General features: G+C 50.2%; 5 protein-coding genes across 5 annotated transcripts; 4 read left to right on the top strand and 1 right to left on the bottom strand.

Moving 5' to 3' along the window:
- Positions 1–29: 29 nt before the first annotated feature.
- DACRYDRAFT_82038 (puf family RNA-binding protein) lies at positions 30–2,324 on the bottom strand (the record flags this gene model as incomplete). The annotated part of the gene is made up of 6 exons (XM_040776548.1): positions 1,977–2,324; positions 1,314–1,929; positions 1,127–1,258; positions 889–1,074; positions 503–840; positions 30–451 (listed from the first exon to the last, which is right to left on the bottom strand). Exons 1-6 carry the CDS (start codon positions 2,038–2,040, stop codon positions 30–32), a joined length of 1,758 nt encoding a protein of 585 aa, XP_040626522.1. The 5' UTR covers positions 2,041–2,324.
- A 598-nt stretch (positions 2,325–2,922) lies between these two features.
- On the top strand, positions 2,923–6,693 carry DACRYDRAFT_82035 (uncharacterized protein). The gene is made up of 10 exons (XM_040776547.1): positions 2,923–2,935; positions 3,013–3,460; positions 3,523–3,837; positions 3,888–4,297; positions 4,361–5,093; positions 5,142–5,243; positions 5,295–5,639; positions 5,693–5,948; positions 6,001–6,388; positions 6,446–6,693. The coding sequence occupies exons 5-10, from the start codon at positions 4,890–4,892 to the stop codon at positions 6,576–6,578; spliced, it is 1,428 nt and encodes a 475-aa protein (XP_040626521.1). The 5' UTR covers positions 2,923–2,935; positions 3,013–3,460; positions 3,523–3,837; positions 3,888–4,297; positions 4,361–4,889; the 3' UTR covers positions 6,579–6,693.
- A 1,053-nt stretch (positions 6,694–7,746) lies between these two features.
- DACRYDRAFT_82033 (uncharacterized protein) lies at positions 7,747–9,459 on the top strand (the record flags this gene model as incomplete). The annotated part of the gene is made up of 6 exons (XM_040776546.1): positions 7,747–8,027; positions 8,073–8,183; positions 8,231–8,575; positions 8,626–8,866; positions 8,927–9,272; positions 9,327–9,459. Exons 1-6 carry the CDS (start codon positions 7,770–7,772, stop codon positions 9,457–9,459), a joined length of 1,434 nt encoding a protein of 477 aa, XP_040626520.1. The 5' UTR covers positions 7,747–7,769.
- On the top strand, positions 9,442–11,408 carry DACRYDRAFT_82030 (uncharacterized protein; the record flags this gene model as incomplete). Its single annotated transcript, XM_040776545.1, has 6 exons — positions 9,442–9,733; positions 9,787–10,386; positions 10,437–10,538; positions 10,586–10,930; positions 10,979–11,168; positions 11,227–11,408. Coding segments are annotated over exons 2-6 (1,032 nt in total), but the record flags the coding sequence as incomplete, so codon positions are not given.
- Positions 11,409–11,981: 573 nt separating this feature from the next.
- Positions 11,982–13,356, top strand: DACRYDRAFT_23697 (uncharacterized protein). The gene is made up of 5 exons (XM_040773349.1): positions 11,982–12,256; positions 12,307–12,411; positions 12,466–12,732; positions 12,780–13,018; positions 13,066–13,356. The coding sequence occupies exons 1-5, from the start codon at positions 12,059–12,061 to the stop codon at positions 13,331–13,333; spliced, it is 1,077 nt and encodes a 358-aa protein (XP_040626518.1). The 5' UTR covers positions 11,982–12,058; the 3' UTR covers positions 13,334–13,356.
- Positions 13,357–17,993: the final 4,637 nt, after the last annotated feature.

Below are 17,993 nucleotides of genomic sequence, written 5' to 3'. Positions count from 1 at the left end.
ACAATACAACAAGAGTGGCAGCTGGCTGATCACAGAGCACCAAGCTTTTCTAGCAGCACACCTCTCCCTTTCACGTCCTTCTCATTGAGCTCTCGAAGAACCTCCGAAGTGAAAATCTCTGCAAGCTTCTTCCCAGCGGGTTTGCCCTTTAGCCTGTTTGCAAGCTCGGCTACTAAAAAGGCACCGGAGCCACTCCCCATCGACACAAGAGCCTCGCCTTTCTGGTGGCCTCCTGCAGCTTCGAAGAAAGCAACAGCAAAATCATCGCCAGACCAGGATGATGGCTCGTCCACTCGCATGGATTCCTTTTCATAATGTCCTCCTTGAATGAGGGTCTTGTACAATCGTGAGACGTGGGGATGATTGATGAGCTCTGTTAGCTCCGCCCAGTTCTCGTCTTGTGTGGCATCCCGAATTGGCCGCAGGAGCGTCTCCGTGGCCGTTGATTTATCTGTAATGGTCTCAGAACCATATTTCAAATCGATCGTCTAATCCGACGTACCACCGTCGGCAAACAACATAATCTCAGTTACCACCAAGCTGGCGCCTGGATCCTTCATCATTTCCACGCCCTTGCTCGCGACGCAGGAAATAAGATCTCCACTTGCTGCCTTTCTGACTTCGTCTCTTCTCACTTGAGGGTCCTTTTTGCTTGTCTTGGTGCTTACAGCGTCAGTTTCGCTGAGCAAGGCTAGCGTGGGTGGAGGGAAGTGTCGCGGGCTGCGTGGTACGAGGAGATAGAGGAGCACTCGTCGGCCAAGCTTATGCTTATCGAAGGAGAGGGAGGGTGCAAGGTCAGTGATGTCTGAGACTATCGATTTTGCTAGAAGTTTGGTGTCGCTGAAAAAGAAATTAGATTCTGCGGCCCAAATGCTCTTAAACGCGTACTCCACTACATCAAGTGCTGTTAACAGCACTAACTGAGCCTCCTCGTCCTTGCAAATCTTCTCTATATGCGGCTTCAAAGTCTTCATTATGACCTTCCTGTCTTTAGCCGTTCCTCTAGCGAGAAATTCTCGAACGACCCTGCTTCCGTCCTTTGTGTGCACGAACTCGGCAAGAAGTTCCTGACAACTAATAGACGGCTCAGAATGCAAAGTCTGACAACGAGAATAGAGCGGCCTACTTGTCGAACACCTCACGTCGCAGCCTCTCTTGTTCTGCCTCATCTGGTAGCCCGCATAGCTCAGACAGGTACTCCCATGTCGCTTTGTGCACGATTGATAAACTTGCGGCGCCCTTGTCAGGATTGTTGAATCTGCACGATCGTTAACGTCGCATTTCACCAAAGACACCATAACAGTTGGGCTCACATAGTCATGAGGTTCTCCTGGACAGCGCTGAGAACTCTCCTGCGTCTTTCCACCGTCGACCCTTCCAACACTGATTTCAGGCCTCCTTTTCCAAGCTTCTGGCTATCGAACAGCGCCACCTCCTTGCCGTAGAAGTCTCGCAGTAGCAACGCTCTTTCTGCAGGATTACAATATAACTCGTATGCATCTGCAACGACCTGAGACGCCTCTCGATGGAGGAGTAATCGAATAACATCCTTCTGGAATTCCTGGAGGATCGAAGCTCTGTGCATGGGGCAATATCGAATGAGCTTGGTGACCAGAAACTTGGAGTACTTGCTCGTTGCTAGCTCGGAGTATGATCCCTTTAGCTCTGCCGCGATCTCGTTCCTCTCCTCGCTGCCTCCATACTTCGCAAGGGTCTGGACGATGCGACTCGTGTCGTGCTTGAAGACGATCTCTTTGACATGCCCGCGTATAGCTTCCATGAGGGCTTTGACATGCTTAGTACGCTCGTCCTTTGAAATCTCTGTTTTGCGAGCGAGAGACCAAAGATGTTTTGCATTCGCGGTTAGGTCAGCATTAGGCTTTGCCGCCTTCCGGGCTTTGCGATCTTCCTTCTTGGCCAGCTTGTCTTCTGAAATGTTTATGAGCTTAATGCAGCTATTAAGTATGAGAACGCACGCTTTGTCATAGTTCGCAGCTGAGATAACTCCTCGTCGTCCATTTCTTCTCCATCAACAGCCATTTCCACCTGCAACTCGTCAATCGATTTCTCACTAGGCTCATCCTCGCTGTCCTCCTCCTCGTCGCCATCCTTTGCCTCGTCATTTTGTGTCGCCTTTTTCTTCCCATCCGCATTGCTCTTGCTCACTGGGCCGTTACTTTTGATGACCCCATTCGGAGGCTTGCCGCGTTTCGTCTTCGGCTTCTCATTGCTGCTCCCGACCTTTCCCACAGGTTCAGGCTTCGTGCTGTTCCCACCGTTGGCCACTGCCACTTTCTTAGATGGTGGACCGCCTTGTGAAGGCGCGGCACGTTTTGGAGGCATTTAGGACTGATTTTGAAAGACGAGAAAGATAAGATGCGCTACTAGCTGGCAAATGTAGATTTTGGAGGCCAAAATTTGGTGCACAGCATGATAGTGGCTGTGCTTGACCTGGTAAGTACCTGGTTCTGCTCGCGATACACACGCGCACTCGATCATGATTGTCACGTCAGTACATACGCTCACGAACACGTGGACTATTTTGCATTCAACTTAAATACGACTTCCGGTGTGTATAAATTGCTACTGCGAGGTTAACTTGACCTGGGAATCCGAAGACGGCTTTATCTACAACTGGACGTTCTGCCTGGAAGGCTGTCAAACTTCGTCATCATGATCAAATTAGCACGTACGGGAACCGGCCAATAACATTGCCTGCGGGAGAATACTCGCATACGTGAAATTTCGCTTTCTACACCATATATAAGTATATGAGATTTGATACGCTGTACTGAACTACTCACCCCGAACTTGGGATCGAATATACCGTTACATTCGGCCATCGCGCAACCCACATGGGTGGACGACTTCCATACGACTTGGGTGAAGTGGGACGGCTGGGGGTTGCGGGGATTATAGTTTCCTATGTCATGCGGTGAGCAATTGTTCTCGAACTCTGTCTGGAAGAAGTACTTACTCGACTCGTCGGTCCATGACTTGATGGCCGCGAAGATATCGTACTTGCTCCCAGTCCCAGCCGCGAGGTTCTCTGCTCCGTCTCAGTACCCCGGGACCTTGTATCATGTTATGAAACCTACCACCATACGGACCAAGAGTACCACCGGAGTGCTTGAAGACGCATCGATTTGCCCACTGCTGTGCCTTCTGCGCCAACGTGTTATCCCAAGCCAATGGACGCGCTCCATGTTTAGTTCGGAAATCATTGTGGGCCTTCAGGCAGTCATTCTTTGCATCCCAGGTATTGTATTCGTCTTCGGCGAATTCGAGGGCCACGATGGAGGTGTAACCATCGACGTAAACTACAGGTACAGTGTCCGGCACGGCAAACTCGGACAATGCGAATGCGTCGTCGGAGAAATCCAGTATGATCTCGGCACTTGGGGCTGCGGTAACCAAGCCGAGGCTGGCAGCAAGGAGGAGAAGAGCGCGGATTAGCATGGTATGCATCTTGCTATAAACTGAGGCTTCGTAGTTGACTTGCTGTCACCTTTCTTACTCTAGGGCTGTATATATGCACCATACGGTCCCCCCACGTTGACTGTCCTCAAGTTGGCCCACGGAGATATTCCCGCAGCTTTACATCTCGCATCATAGCAATCCAGTTCATGAAACACATCAATCGAGTCTGTCCACCAGATCTACAAGGCCTTCTAGGCTGAAAAGGCTGGAGTTGTCTTAGTGGATTCTCGACCTCTAACCAAAGATTGGGCGTATCGTGCGTTATATAAGGAAGATCCGCGCAGGTCCACCAGTTATGGTAAAGGTCGGGCATCCCATCAACTATTATCAAGGCTGGGCGAAAACCGCGCTTATCCCGTGTGTACAGCCCAACTTTCCATCTTGCAGAATTCTAACACTCATCACAGTATGAAACCACATAACGTCGGCTTCATAGAGCGATCACCGCCGGAATCTTGCCATGGACAGTCAACACTCTGCTGGTTCCGTTCGTCCCGTGCCCAGCGAACGTGCCGCAAATCTTTGAACTCCAAGTCAGGGACACGTTGTCAGGCTCGGCTAATCAGGGCGTCTATTTTGATATTAGACATCGCCACCCACACGTCACTCCGGGAATGTTCATCGTGCCACAAACGGCTCGAGCGCGTTGGCTCCGATATCAACAATCCTGCCGAATTCAAAGAGACCCATGACCAGGGGAAAGGGGCTCCAGCCTTTCTCAGGACACGGTTCCGTCCCTTGCCAAGGTCGTCGCCATCCGGGGTTTGAAATCCCCGGATTTGCTTATTTTCACAATGTTTCATCAATGGAAGTCCATGTAAGTGACTCTTACCCAGTGTAAGGAACTTCTTCCCACACCGAGTCACTTTGGGGGTAGAAGCGTGTCGAAATTCGAGGACAAGGCCCGCAAATACTGATCGATTGCTTTTACTAAAGTGGTAAAGGCACACGAACGCTTATCTACGCTCCCCCTTTCCGCATACCATCGTTATTGACTTGGAACTCTTGGCTGACAAAACACAGAAGCACCAGTTGTTCCTTTGGCCAAAAGCGGCTGGTTGGCTCACCCCAACATTGCACAGCCAAATCTAGCCCCCGAGAACACAGCAACTTTAGGCTTTCAGTAGCGTCGACTCATCATGGTTAACCTTGTGCAAGCCACACTGCCCCTTTATAGGTTGTTGTTTCTGAACGACACAGCGCTTCTCAGCAGGATCACGCGATTGCACACAGGGCCCATGATTCTTTGATGGCCGCTGTGGATGGTTGGTCGTCAGGTAACTCAAAATGCTAAACCCCTGCACCTTCAGAGACGCTCGGACTTATAAATTCCGTTCATCACTCTGCCAGTTTTCCCCCCATGCGCGATTCGGATCGCAAGCCTCTGATTTTCCGCAACTTCAAGCACTATGCCAGCTGTTCCACCGCAACGCCAGACCACGTACGGCACTATGGATGGTGTGCCTTATCATGAGCCGCCTGCTCATCCTAGGCGCCTCATAGTTTGTTTCGACGGCACAGCCAACCTGTTCGAAGGCACTAATACTAACGTCGTTCACTTGGTTTCTTACCTAAAAAAAGACGACCTGCAAGAGCAGCAAGTGTACTATCAGGTGATCAACATCGTCTCCGTTATACACTTGATTTAACGTCCAGCAAAGACAGGGGTCGGAACTTACATCAGTCCTGGAATTTTCATGCCTCTGATCGTAGACCTTCTCAAGATAATGGACGAAGGAATAGCGTGGGACCTTCCAAATCATGTGCGAGTCCTCTTTCTTCGTGGTTGTCTAACTCATCTTAGAGCTTCGTAGATCATGGGCGGTTATAGGTTCCTGATGAACAACTGGACACGGGGAAGCAATATCTCTATCTTCGGCTTTTCGCGTGGGGCTTACACTGCTCGTGCCTTGGCTGGCATGCTGGAGAAGGTCGGACTGCTTTCCCGCGGTAATGAAGAACAGATTCCCTTCGCGTACAGGATGTATATTAATGCAGGTGCTACCGGATGGGCTCAGAGCCGAGGATTCAAACGTGCTTTTTCCCATGAAGTTCATGTAGACTTCCTCGGTGTTTGGGACACTGTCGCTTCTGTTGGCATATTCACTGTCAAAGATCTGCCCCTCAGCTCGTCGGCTCGTCATATTCGAGTTTTCCGAGTAAGCTATGCCCCCCATTCATGCCTGTGAGCAGCACCTAACTAGCAATCTAGCACGCCATCTCACTCGACGAACGGCGTTGCAAGTTCAAGGAAAACCTGTGGCAGGCGCCATTCACCCCTCCCGGCTCATCAACGTTACATGAAGCCGATAAAAAGACTGTATTGGTCACTCATCCACATAAGTTTGTCAACGAGCCTACTAGCAGCCTCCGAGATGAGGAAGCGGAAGCAGGCAGCGTTGATCTTGCCCTCGGGCATCATGCGCCAACGGATGTGTTGGAAGTTTGGTTTGCAGGCGGACATGGAGGTATGAACGAGTCTGTTCCTGAGATCGGAACGTCCGCTGATATGTTTTCTAGATGTCGGCGGTGGTAATGTCAAAAATGGACAATTCTCCAGTACTAATCGCATACCACTCACTTGGATGATTCGCGAAATCGTACTAGCCAATACGGGTATTGTCTTTGACGAAGAGGCCCTCGCAGCGGATGGGATCATTCTTCCCCAACCCAACCCACAAACGACCATCGTCAGCGGGGATTCCGTTGACAAATCCCAGACAACGCGTGTCCTTGTAATTGAAAATCACATTTCCAACCTCAACAAGCGATATGCTGAAGATGTGGTGGCACTAGTTTTCGATCAACTCAAACTCAAATGGGCATGGTGGATTTTGGAGATAATGCCTTTCACGTACCGGATTGCTAGAAAGAGGGGTGGGCCTGGACACTGGAAACTTTCGCCTTGGTGAGTAGTCTCCGCCAAATGTCTGGTCTGCCAGCTGACATGGAATGGATCAAACAGGCCGAATAATGGAGGTCCTCGATCCACGCCAGACGGTCGAATGAAAGTTCACGTCTCTGTGCGCGAGAGGGCCGAAAAGACAGGATATAAGTCAAATTTACGGTGGAATCAGGAGCCTGAATGGGTGGAATGAGTAACCATCCGTTTCTTGTTAGGAAAGGCGGTTCCGGAGAGTTCCTGTTGTAGTAAAATGATTGTATGTACGTATTGATAGTACCAAAAGAAGTCACGTATAATGCAACTATATTCGAATGCATCTTGGTCGATGTGGCTGGATCGGGATGTTGGGAATGTCGTAGACACCTTTACCATCATGTTCGAGATCAGATAAGGGGCGGGCGGATCCGTGGACAGTACCAAACCGGCTACTCCTATCGTGGCTGTGCTTCTTCTTTATCAGAAGTCCCTGTATGGAAGTCCTTTGCGGACAGCTGTTTAGGGGTCCACGGGCATCGGCTTTAGTTAGGGGCTGTGCAATTCCTTTTGACTCCGGTCAGAAGAGGACCCCATTCACTCGGGCGCTGGGGGAGCGCAAAAAGGTGGGAAAACGGAAGCAAATTGCTTAAATAAGCAGTCACGTGATTTTAGCTACGGACTTGTGTGTGTGTCTGCGTCGCGAGTATGCGGCCCGGAGTGCTGGTAAGAAGGGAAGAAGAAATAAGAAGAGTCTTCAGGAGAATCCTGGAAGATCCTGGACTCCGGCATAGCCGTGCCATGTGGTTTGCCAGCAGAGACGCTGGAAAAGCTCCAGCGATGCGGACCGCATGGACCCTGGTCTCCGCTTCTGTTCTTCCACACGCTTCTCTGCTTCTGTTCTTCTTGATCTGTCTGGAATTCTTAGGGCATGCGCTGGCGACTCACACACAAGTCCGTAGTTAAAATCACGTGATAGTCACGTGGTTGCTTATGTAAGCAATTTGCTTCCGTTTTCCCACCTTTTTGCGCCCTCCCAATGCCCATGACTGGGGTCCCCGCAGGGCCGTCGGAAGCAGAAATAATGGCCGAACTGGCCACGTGGGACCAGTCCGCGAAATGACGTGGGCAGAGGTCTTTTGCGGACCGCTGGGACCCCTTATCAGGCGACCAAGGTAGCTGTCCGCAAAGGACTTCCATACCCCTGAACCTGCGTTCATGAGGTCAAAGTACTTTCAGCTCGTCCTTCATTCACCCAAATTTCCTTCACCATTTCATTGAACGTGACATAGTGCAACTTCCGAGGATGGAGTTTGTTGCCCTCTCAGAGGCTTGACTCTTCTACTAGGAGGTTATCCTCCCCGACCTATAAATGCCTGCGGGCTCTCGGCCCCGCTCCCCTCTCCTTTCAATGAGACGTGCGATCATTGTATTCAACTCCTGTCAAAGTTCCGCCCAAGGAGGCGCAAACATGGATAATATACCTGAAGAAAGATCAAAGGAGATCCTTGCGGCAAATGAACATGCTGAACCGCTCGCCGATCCTCGACGACTCATAGTCTGTTTCGACGGCACGAGTGACTTATTCGATGCGGATAACACTAACGTCGTACGGTTTGTTTCGTACCTCAAGAAGGAGGACATGAGTAAGCAGCAAGTCTACTATCAGGTGAGGGAAACCATATGTATATGCGCCCTTCAGCTTACCCTCTAGTACTCCCAGACGGGCATAGGGACTTACATCAACCCTGGCATGTTGATGCCCTTGACGGTCAAGTTTCTCGAACTAGCGGACGAGGTAGTGGCTTGGAATCTCTCTGATCACGTTCGCCGTGGTTTCTCTTCTTATTGACTGGTATTAACCTCATTCAGATCATGGGCGGATACCGATTTCTGATGGCGAACTGGACACCAGGGACCAAGATCTCCATCTTCGGTTTCTCTCGAGGTGCATATACTGCGCGGGCTCTGGCAGGCATGCTTCACAAGGTCGGACTCCTGTCGCGCGGCAATGACGAGCAAATTCCCTTTGCATACAAGATCTACGCCAAAGACACTGTAGAAGGATGGCAAATGAGCGCCGCCTTCCAGCGTACCTTTTGCCACGAAGTGACCATCGATTTTCTGGGTGTCTGGGATACAGTCTCATCAATCGGCTTGTTCACGATTCATGATCTGCCGTTCAGCGCTTCGAATCACCAAATCCGCGTATTCCGGGTAAGTACCAAGTTGAATAAGTCCTTGGCGAGGCATTTACAGGATCCAAGCACGCGGTTTCACTTGACGAACGTCGATGCAAGTTTAAGGCTAACCTCTGGCACCATTCTACTGGCCCTCCTGATTTGGATCTGAATGCGGGCGAGATTTCCTCCACATGGACGAGGTTCATACGTGGTCGTAATGGGAAGGTTCAGACGAATCAAGAGGATGGCATAGACGGTCCCGGAATCTCCGCATATCCCTTCACTACCGATGTAGAGGAGATTTGGTTTGCGGGGGGGCATGGAGGTACGTTTGATTCACATCCACTATCCATTTGCCACGTAAACAAGGGCCTAATTTCTATAGATGTCGGCGGCGGAAACTGCGATAACTCCGTCCAATCCAGTTCAAATCGTATTCCATTGGTGTGGATGATCCGAGAAGTTGTTCTCGCCAACACAGCCATCCTGTTTGACGAAGAAGCCTTGGAGGCCGATGGCATTGTGCTTCCGGTCGTGCGCCAACCCAAGGATGCATCCATGCCCGACAACCGGGTCTCAACCCTCGATCTGCGGTACAATGACGATGTTCTGTCGACGATCACAGACCAGCTCAAAGCTGTGTGGGCGTGGTGGATGCTGGAGGTTTTGCCGTTCACGTATCGTGTTCGTACAGAGAAGAACGGGCGAGACTCTTGGAGGCTCGCATTCTGGTACGTCCAAAATCCGCCATGCAGGTTTGGTGAACGCTGACTTCGTGCATATAGGCCCAATTTCGGCAGGCCGCGAGCAACCCCTGATGGTCGCATGAAGGTGCACGTGTCCGTGCATGAGAGGATGCAGCGAACCAACTACACACCAAAGGTGCGGTGGCACGAGGAGCCTATGTGGATCGAATGATATGCTAGGGGCAGTCTCGATGCAAATGAATGACGCATGAATGGCCCCTTGAAGCCGCTGCCCCTGATATTTATTTCCACGGAAGGCTGTGTGACTGATCAATTGTGTCTGTTCCTGCGGTGGCTGTTCCGACCGATTCCGTCAAAGTCTCCTTTTCAGAGCAGTTCCGGATTAAATATACCATCGGAATATAAAATCAAGGGGATACTGTACCGTGCCAGGTCGATTGACTGTATAATACCGTTCGATATTCGCCAGTATAATGCTGTATCAGGTTGTGTACCGCTCTGTATTGATTTCCAATAGAAGCTGACGGACGGACCACAGGCCCTCACGATTCCTGGAACGAGCGGCGAAACCCCTGGTTGTGACGTCCACACCTGGTTTGAACAGATTAACAAGCTCCGGTGTTCGCTCGGGCTTACTATACTATACCCCAAAAATAGCATGGTGCGGCTAGGACACAGCTGTTTCTCTATTCACGAATCATCTCCATTGAACCTGGCGTAGCGCAACCGTACTAGGCCTAGTACTGCCTAGTGTGTCAGGTTTCCCGATGGAGTCCGTTGCCCCTCTCACACACTGGATTTCTCTGAATGGAGGCCATTATTCCCGGTGGTATAAAAGAGGCCTGCTCCTTGCTGCTGATCCTCTTTCCTTTCCCTAGACTTGCGAACATTTTATTCCTCTCCTAACAACATTCTCTTCAAGAACATGCCAGTGTCTATGGATACGATGCGATCTGAAGAACCATCAAATAAGACCCTTGTAACAAACGGACATGCTCAGTACTCTGCCAGTGCTCGAAGGCTCATTGTCTGTTTCGACGGTACTAGCAATCTATTCGACGAGGCGAACACCAACGTCGTAAGATTTGTGTCCTACCTGAAGAAAGACGACATGGATCAGCAACAAGTCTACTATCAGGTTAGGAAACTATCCCTGTAATCACGGTGCCGCGCGCTCATTGTTCACAGACGGGTGTCGGTACCTACATCAAACCTGGCATGTTTATGCCATTGACGGTCAAACTTGCCGAACTAATCGATGACGGCGTGGCTTGGGATTTATCTGCCCATGTTCGCTGAAGTCCCTCTCCTTGCTAATCCGTGTTAACTTTTGACAGATCATGGGTGGATACCGCTTTCTCATGCAAAACTGGACGCCAGGTTCTAAGATCTCCATCTTCGGTTTCTCCCGCGGTGCATATACTGCCCGTGCGCTGGCAGGCATGCTTCAGAAGGTCGGACTCCTGCCACGCGGCAACGACGAGCAAATTCCCTTTGCATACAACTTCTACGCAAACGATTCCGCAGAAGGATATCGAATGAGCACCGGCTTCAAGCGCGTCTTTTGCCACCAAGTGACCGTCGATTTTCTAGGCGTTTGGGACACGGTGGCCTCGGTCGGCTTGTTCTCCGCTCGGGATCTGCCATTCAGCACTCAAGATCACCACATACGCGTGTTCCGGGTGAGTACAGCTTTATGACTTGTTGAACAGGTATTTACAGCCTTCTAGCATGCGGTTTCACTTGACGAACACCGGGTCAAGTTCAAGGAAAACCTGTGGCATTTTGCCACTGGCCCTCCTGACTCGACCCCGGCTGGGCATCCCTCTTTGTGGACGACTTCCACTAGTCTAGACAGATGCGCGCCGACTCCATTTGCGACCGACTCGGAAGAGGTTTGGTTTTCGGGAGGACATGGAGGTACGGTTGTTCACATCCCCCATCCAGCTATGACTTAGAAGACGGTCGCGATCCACAGATCTTGGGGGCGGAGCTGTCAAGAATTACGTCCAATCCAGCCCGAATCGTATCCCATTGGTTTGGCTGATCCGAGAAGTCGTTCTGGCCAACACCGGGATCCAGTTTAACCAAGCAGCATTGGACGCCGACGGCATTCGGCTTCCGGTTATGAACCCACCCAAGGATGGGCGCGACAATTGGATCTCATCCCTCGACAAACGATACGAGCACGATGTGCTGTCGAAGATCACAGACCAGCTCCTGGTCGTGTGGGCGTGGTGGATACTCGAGTTCTTGCCGTTCGCGTATCGTATTCGTACAGAGAAGAACGGGCGAGAGTATTCGAGACTCGCGATCTTGTATGTACCACTGTGCAGTGCAGCATTGATCAACGCTTACCTTCGGGATAACAGGCCCAATTTTGGCAGACCACGAGCAAGGCCTGAGGGTCGCATGAAGGTGCATGTGTCTGTGCGTGAGAGGATGCAAGAAACCCGTTACACACCAAAGGTGCGGTGGAACCAAGAGCCTATATGGATTGATTGATGTCCCGCGAGAGTGAGCGGTTGATGGCAAGATTGTAGGAAAAGTTTCCCATAGGAATGTATGACGTAATGAGGGGGCCTGGAGTGCCGTCGCCGCTTTGATGGAAGGCTGTGTGAGATCAACGGTGCCTGGATTGATGGCTTGGCGGCCTACCACCTCCGTCCCTTTCGGTCCAGTTCGAAACCCGCATCGTGCCCTCAACATGTTTTTGATGCTCGGAATGTTCGAATATTTGTTTCTCTTCCTACGTCTACCTGCTCTCTGCTCTCTTTGACTGACACCGACACCCACATTTGTAGAACACGATGCTTCCCTCCAGGCTGCACTTACTCTCTCTTGCTGCTTTGTTTGGCCTTGTAACGGCGCAGAGCAGCCCAACACCATGCCTGCTGCCCAGTGTCAGCTCTTTCATAATGTCTGCCGGCGCCCAGGTTGCAGAGCAGTCAGCGTGTCCCTCATGGGGCATAGACAATGACCCACTTTACCTTGTTTGGCCCGACCCTGTAGGCTTCTCATCGTGCAATAGCCGTTTAAATTTGACTGGTATCATTAGAACGACCTCGTCTTGATCTTCCTCGGGAACACTTCGGCCAATGGGAGCTGGACAGCGCCCGTCTTCCTGCCCGATCAACTGCCAGTGTACGGCTTTGGCTGGATGGTAGGCTCACCTGCATCATTCCCGCATCCTGTTCCCCCAACTAAGTGCAAACAGATGTATCGTCCTGGATCTGTACAAACCGGGGAAGGGATGTTCAACTTTGCGTCAGAGCTCTCTCCCGCATTCGCTATCCTCCCATCTGCGATGTCAAGTAACACGACCACCCTTCGGGCAGGGGACATCCGCCTGCTGGAGCCTACAGACGTCGCTATGCCATACGATCGAGACGCGCTCTTGTATCCCGAAGCAGACCGCGTGGTGTTACAAGTCCCGGGCGGGGTGAACAGTACGGGTCAAACGGTCACTCTGCTCTTGTACCACGTATGTACCTCCTTCCCCGTTTGTGAAGTTGCTGAGCAGTCTGGCAGTGGTTGACCCCTTACCCCCTCATCGTACTAGGGGAAGACGTCCCGCTCCCTGCTCCAGGGACACAGCTCGAGTACATGTTCGACCTATCCCTCTCAAGCACCTTCCCGACCGGAGCGTGGCAAGTCGTCCTCGTCCCCTCCATGACAGAGATCGAGCTCGTATTAGCCGCTAGCGAGCCCTTTGTCTTCCCTGCCGAAAACCAGGGAGCGACGGGGAGCGTGAGCCTGGCTACTGCTGCGTAAGCTCCGGGTTCTTCATCTTCGTGCTACGCTCAGTCAGGGGTAGGAACACTTTGAGCGCCTCTGCAACGCTCACCCTTAGCGCGTCGAGCGAATCGACAATCACGAGGTCGATCAACGCCCCTCCCTCTAGCCTTCTCTCCACGCTCTCGCCCCCGATACATAGCAAGACGCAGACGGCAGCTCTAAGCGGCTCACCGAGCCCCAGCTCAGGCTCAGGATCAGGGTCGACTTCCGGCGCGTTGCCTACCCCGGGAGGGGGTAGGTTGTTGTTAGTCGTAGCGGGGTTGTGGCTGCTTTCCCTATCCTTGTGAGACACCCGCCTAGCGTAGTCAGCACACCCGGATATTCCGTGTCGTCGATACCCTCTAACGCGCTAATGATATCACATTCATCCTGGATCGACAACTTGAACATCACACAACAAACCAGGCCAGCGCCTGGTCTACATAGTCTAGTCTAGAGAAGCGTCGGGTCCTACGCCAGCCCTCTATGTATATGGCACACAATTGATGGCCGTATCTGCACTTGCTCGAGGTGCAAGTGCGTGCGTATATGGATCAGGGAGTTTATGAGTACCTGATATAGAAGACGGACTCCGGAAGACAGAAGGGACACCTCTTGGGTTGGATCATTTTGTGTCCGAAATATCGGTCCGATGGGTGGTGTGCAAGAACTCGCTTGGAAAAGAGGGGAGAGATGGTAGAAATGCGGGAGTCAGCCCAAAGCTGAGCTGTCAGAAATCAGTCCGTAAATCAGAGGTTGGTCTCCATCTAGTCAGATACGTCCAGTCAAGTCAAATATGTTAAGTCAAATCAAGTCTGCCAGTACACAAATAATCGGATCTGTGTAAGTCTATCAGAAGAGGGGCAGAATTAGCTAGATACAGAAGTTTCTGAAAACTACTTATACTAGCTACCATAAACTGTACTCTATACTAAACCGGTCTCCAGATACCTCTCTAAGACAGGTGTTGGCATGCCACATATCCAGATGGGTTGATCCCGTTGCAGAGGAAACCTGCAGTTGTCATACCAAATATCTGAGTGGTCCCATTGCCTGGGAAATCATAGTAGTCACCATGCTGAATATCTGGGGAGGGTCAAGACTTGTTGCTGGGGTGCGTTGTCTGCCTAGTGAGGGTCCGTAGTGCTGCGCAATGGCCTCTAAGGCCCAAAAATAATCATGGGAATACCACTGCATGACACAGCACTCCCACAATCTAATTCATTAGAAGAAGACAGATATCCTAGGGCAACTACTTCCTGCCCTTGAGGGGGCATACCCTTAAGTGCTCACTCCCAAAGATCCCTTTGCTTTGCAGCTCCCTCAATGAGTAGGCACCTACAATATGGTCAGTCCTTCAAGGGGATAGCCACTCTGCATCCCCACTCTTCTGAGGCAACATTAGTGAGTCATCCATGCATGTCGATTACAGCCAACTGATTTTCTTAGACTCTAGCCAAACACTTAAGCACATGCCTCATCAACCCCACCTGAACACCATCAAATATGGGTAACCTATCAGGTAAAGTAAGTCTACTGAGATTATACTGATCAGGAACCACTCTGATCTGATGTTGAGGCCCAAGAGCCAGCCATTGCAATACCGGTGAAGGAAGAAGTGGTCCTGCCCACTCTCATGTCAGTGGTTCAGAAAGCCAAACTGATGACCTCAAAGTCCAGTCCATTGTGCACCACTCATCAGACATCATCAACAAGCATGGTGTTTGTGATCAAAATGCTCACTGGTCCTCACAAAGGCCAAATAAGGAAAATCCATCTTCCAGGCTGATGTCTACACAAGTTTGACTACAGATTGCTTCCTATTTTGGAATTCTTTTACTTCTGAACAATGTACACATTCTAGGAGTGGGAACTTAGAATACTACATGGACTACTCAGAAAACTTTTTCATCATGACAAAGTTGCCGATTTGTTCAAGGATCACTTGATAGGCCATGAGGACAACCCACTGGTGATTTGGAAGAGCAGGAATGGATGAGGAAATTGACTGTTTGATCAGAAACCATGCCCTGTCTAAGTGTCAGGGGACATCCCTAAAATCAATTGTGGACAGCTGCAATTGACAACAATCAGAGCACAGTCACATGGCACAACACCCCAAACAACAGCTGATACTACAATCACCTGACTCCAGGAAGGACAGATCCCAGAATGTGAGACATTGGTCATAGATCATGCAGGACCCACCAGACAAGAGACATAAGGTGCCTGCCCTAAGCAAGCTGTATAGTCAGCCACAGACTTTGCTTCCTTTTTACTTCCATACCTAGACATATATAGAACCCTAGGTATAGCCTAGCCCCTGTAGCTCTTTAGAGCTAATCTCTTAGGAACCCCATGGTCCAAGGTCATTAGGTTCTAAACCCGAAGCTTTAATTGTTCCAAATGTGCACATGACATACACACAATCGTGCCTGTCAGCTGCTGATCCCCACTTACTCTATAACACCCCTGTTGATCACTCCGTTTGTGAACAAACATCAAGGTATTGATTGATGTATGACTCACTACTCTCTGATTTGCTCATTGCCTGTTTGGTTATTTGATCATCAACAATTGTTGGATTGTGTTGCCCTCACCCCAAGGCTCTTGCATTCTTCACTCCCAAGGCCTGAGCAAATTTTGGGTGCTGATTAACAACCCCAAGGAAACCAGACTCGTTGCACAGGACAACACATGCTGGATGTGATCAAGTGAGTTTGAATACTTTGATGTGAGGTCAATGTTGATTGCATTGTCACACTGGGTGTCATGTGTATTGTTTCATTTTGGCACCCTGTCAGCTTGTTGGGCAGATCAGTGAACTTGTCCATGTTCAAGTGCAAACAATTGTTCATGGCAGTGCCACCAGGTGCAAGGGATGAGGTGCAAGATGGTCAGTCTTTTGTGACTTCTTCAAAACAACCAGGGCAGAGATTTTTGAACATGGAGCTATTTGAAGATAAGCACCAGGTGGGTTCATCAGTAGAAATGCTATAGAGACTTTGGAGCAGGATCACAATGATGATGGAGAGAATGAGCAATATTATTGGCCACCAGAGGCTTCTTTAGAGTCATTAGATAGTGTCAGATTGTGTGGCATTTCAGCTCACCAGCCAAGGCCAAAGAGTGAGCCAGTACCTGCCAAAGAATGGGAGGTAAGGCTCTCATGTGGTGCAGGCTTTGGAAGTATGAGCTCATCCTTCATTGCTTTCATGAGCACAGCCTTGATCGGTTCTTGACTCGAGATGATGTAGTTTGGCATTGAGGTTTCTAAGCCTTCTGTGTGGAGGGAGGCAGCAACCATGTTGGCATGCCATTGCAATACTGAGGCATGCCCAGTGAGAAAGCCATGCTGTTTGTCATGATTCATGTTGACCTCAAACAAGCCTTCTTGTGACAGGCCAATGATGAGGCATGGCCACACAAGCCTTTCAGCTATTGAGAAAGAGGCGGCATGTAGTGATGGCTCCATCAAATACAGAGTATAAACCTGACCATGCAATGGACTGACCATCCTGGAGACCTCCTGATGGATTGTTGAGAACCATTGTCAGCAATCACCACTTTGCAGCAGACATGACCCAATTCACCTTTCCATTAGCTACACCTAGGTCATAGACCCACACTCCTGCAACAGCAAACATGTTCTCTAGTTCCTTGTCAGACAAATAGAAGGTCTTGACCACATCTTCCAGGGGCCCATGTTTGTGGAAGCAGACTGGGCATAGTGCTTCAAGTAAGCACATGATCACAGAGTACAGTGTCCACTTCATGACATTCATGAAGGCATCATCTTCTAGAATGAAGCTGTGATGCCTGCATTTGGCAGGCTTTTGGTTTGGCACTTTGGATGGTAGTGAACAGACTGAAACCCAATCTGAAGATGCATCAATGGACAGGTTGCCCTGCTTTCCACAATCCACATATGGAATATTAAGTCTTTGTTGTCACCACCATTGCCAAGCTTCACCTCCTCTGACATGCTGGCTGGGTGTCCTTGACTGCCACAAGCTGCCTTGGATCATGAAGCAAGTGCATTTCCTGAATCTTGAGGACTACAGTTATTCACAGGACCACCATTGGATGGATCTAACATCATTATATCTTCGCTCTGGCAAGTGAAGTTGGCCAGTGAGAATGCTGAGCTGGCAGTTGACCTTGGTGGCATTGCCAGATGTTTGATCTGGCTGTTGATATGGTTGGCACATGAGGTACTACCTTCATCAAGACTTCAAGTGGTATCAATACAATATAACTGTGCAGGGAGAGGACAGGGAGATGGAGGTAGTAGGGCCCGGTTTTGGTGGAATAAAAGCAGGTCTCTGTCAAGTGCCTCCACCAGTTTAAGCACCCATTCAAACCAGGGGGACAGGGCCTGATCCAAATCAGATGATGGTTGTCAAGGCCCAGGCCTCACACACACTGTGAGCTTCAGCACATATATATCACCAAGCTTTGGATCAAACACCTGATATCTTGGGGACTCTCCCTCTTATCTCTCCATGAACTTGCCTTTTCTTTTCGAAGTTCTGTTCAATGGCATCTGAAGCTCTCATAGTACACCATCTGAGTATGATGGTAATAACACCACCTCACAATGACCCCAGAGTGTGGCTCAGTTGTGGACTGCTAGGGACACACATCCCTGTGCAGGTGAATGGGCAGGGGAAGTTGGAGGCTGCACAACTCTCTCTCAGCCAATCAGGTGTGCTACACATGCATCATATCTGGGTTTGGGTTAATGAGCACAATGGAAGGCAACAGGTGAGAAGAGTTTGCATACATTGGGATGTGATAGTCACTGAAGGAACGACCCATGCAGGTCTTGGTAGACACCAATCAGAACAGCACTGTCATTATTTGAGACTGGCAGGGTGATTTTCCCCTCACCAAATTGCCATATTGTGAGGGCACACAGTCAAGCAAGGCTGCTGACTATAACCCAACAAGATGATGAGATTGCCA

Source organism: Dacryopinax primogenitus, assembly GCF_000292625.1.
Source record: "Dacryopinax primogenitus strain DJM-731 SS1 chromosome Unknown DACRYscaffold_15, whole genome shotgun sequence".
NCBI classification, from domain to species: Eukaryota; Fungi; Basidiomycota; class Dacrymycetes; order Dacrymycetales; family Dacrymycetaceae; genus Dacryopinax; species Dacryopinax primogenitus.
The sequence above is the reverse complement of the archived record's forward strand: the minus strand, read 5'-3'. Positions and strand labels throughout refer to the sequence as shown.

Excerpts from the sequence above, each read along its gene's own strand:
- DACRYDRAFT_82035 (XM_040776547.1), top strand. The coding sequence starts at position 4,890 with ATGCCAGCTGTTCCACCGCAACGCCAGACCACGTACGGCACTATGGAT. Across the intron at positions 5,094-5,141 it reads AGCAGCAAGTGTACTATCAG|ACAGGGGTCGGAACTTACAT; the intron begins GTGATCAACATC and ends CGTCCAGCAAAG. Across the intron at positions 5,244-5,294 it reads CGTGGGACCTTCCAAATCAT|ATCATGGGCGGTTATAGGTT; the intron begins GTGCGAGTCCTC and ends AGAGCTTCGTAG.
- DACRYDRAFT_23697 (XM_040773349.1), top strand. The coding sequence starts at position 12,059 with ATGCTTCCCTCCAGGCTGCACTTACTCTCTCTTGCTGCTTTGTTTGGC. Across the intron at positions 12,733-12,779 it reads TCACTCTGCTCTTGTACCAC|TGGTTGACCCCTTACCCCCT; the intron begins GTATGTACCTCC and ends GCAGTCTGGCAG. Across the intron at positions 13,019-13,065 it reads GTGAGCCTGGCTACTGCTGC|GAACACTTTGAGCGCCTCTG; the intron begins GTAAGCTCCGGG and ends AGTCAGGGGTAG.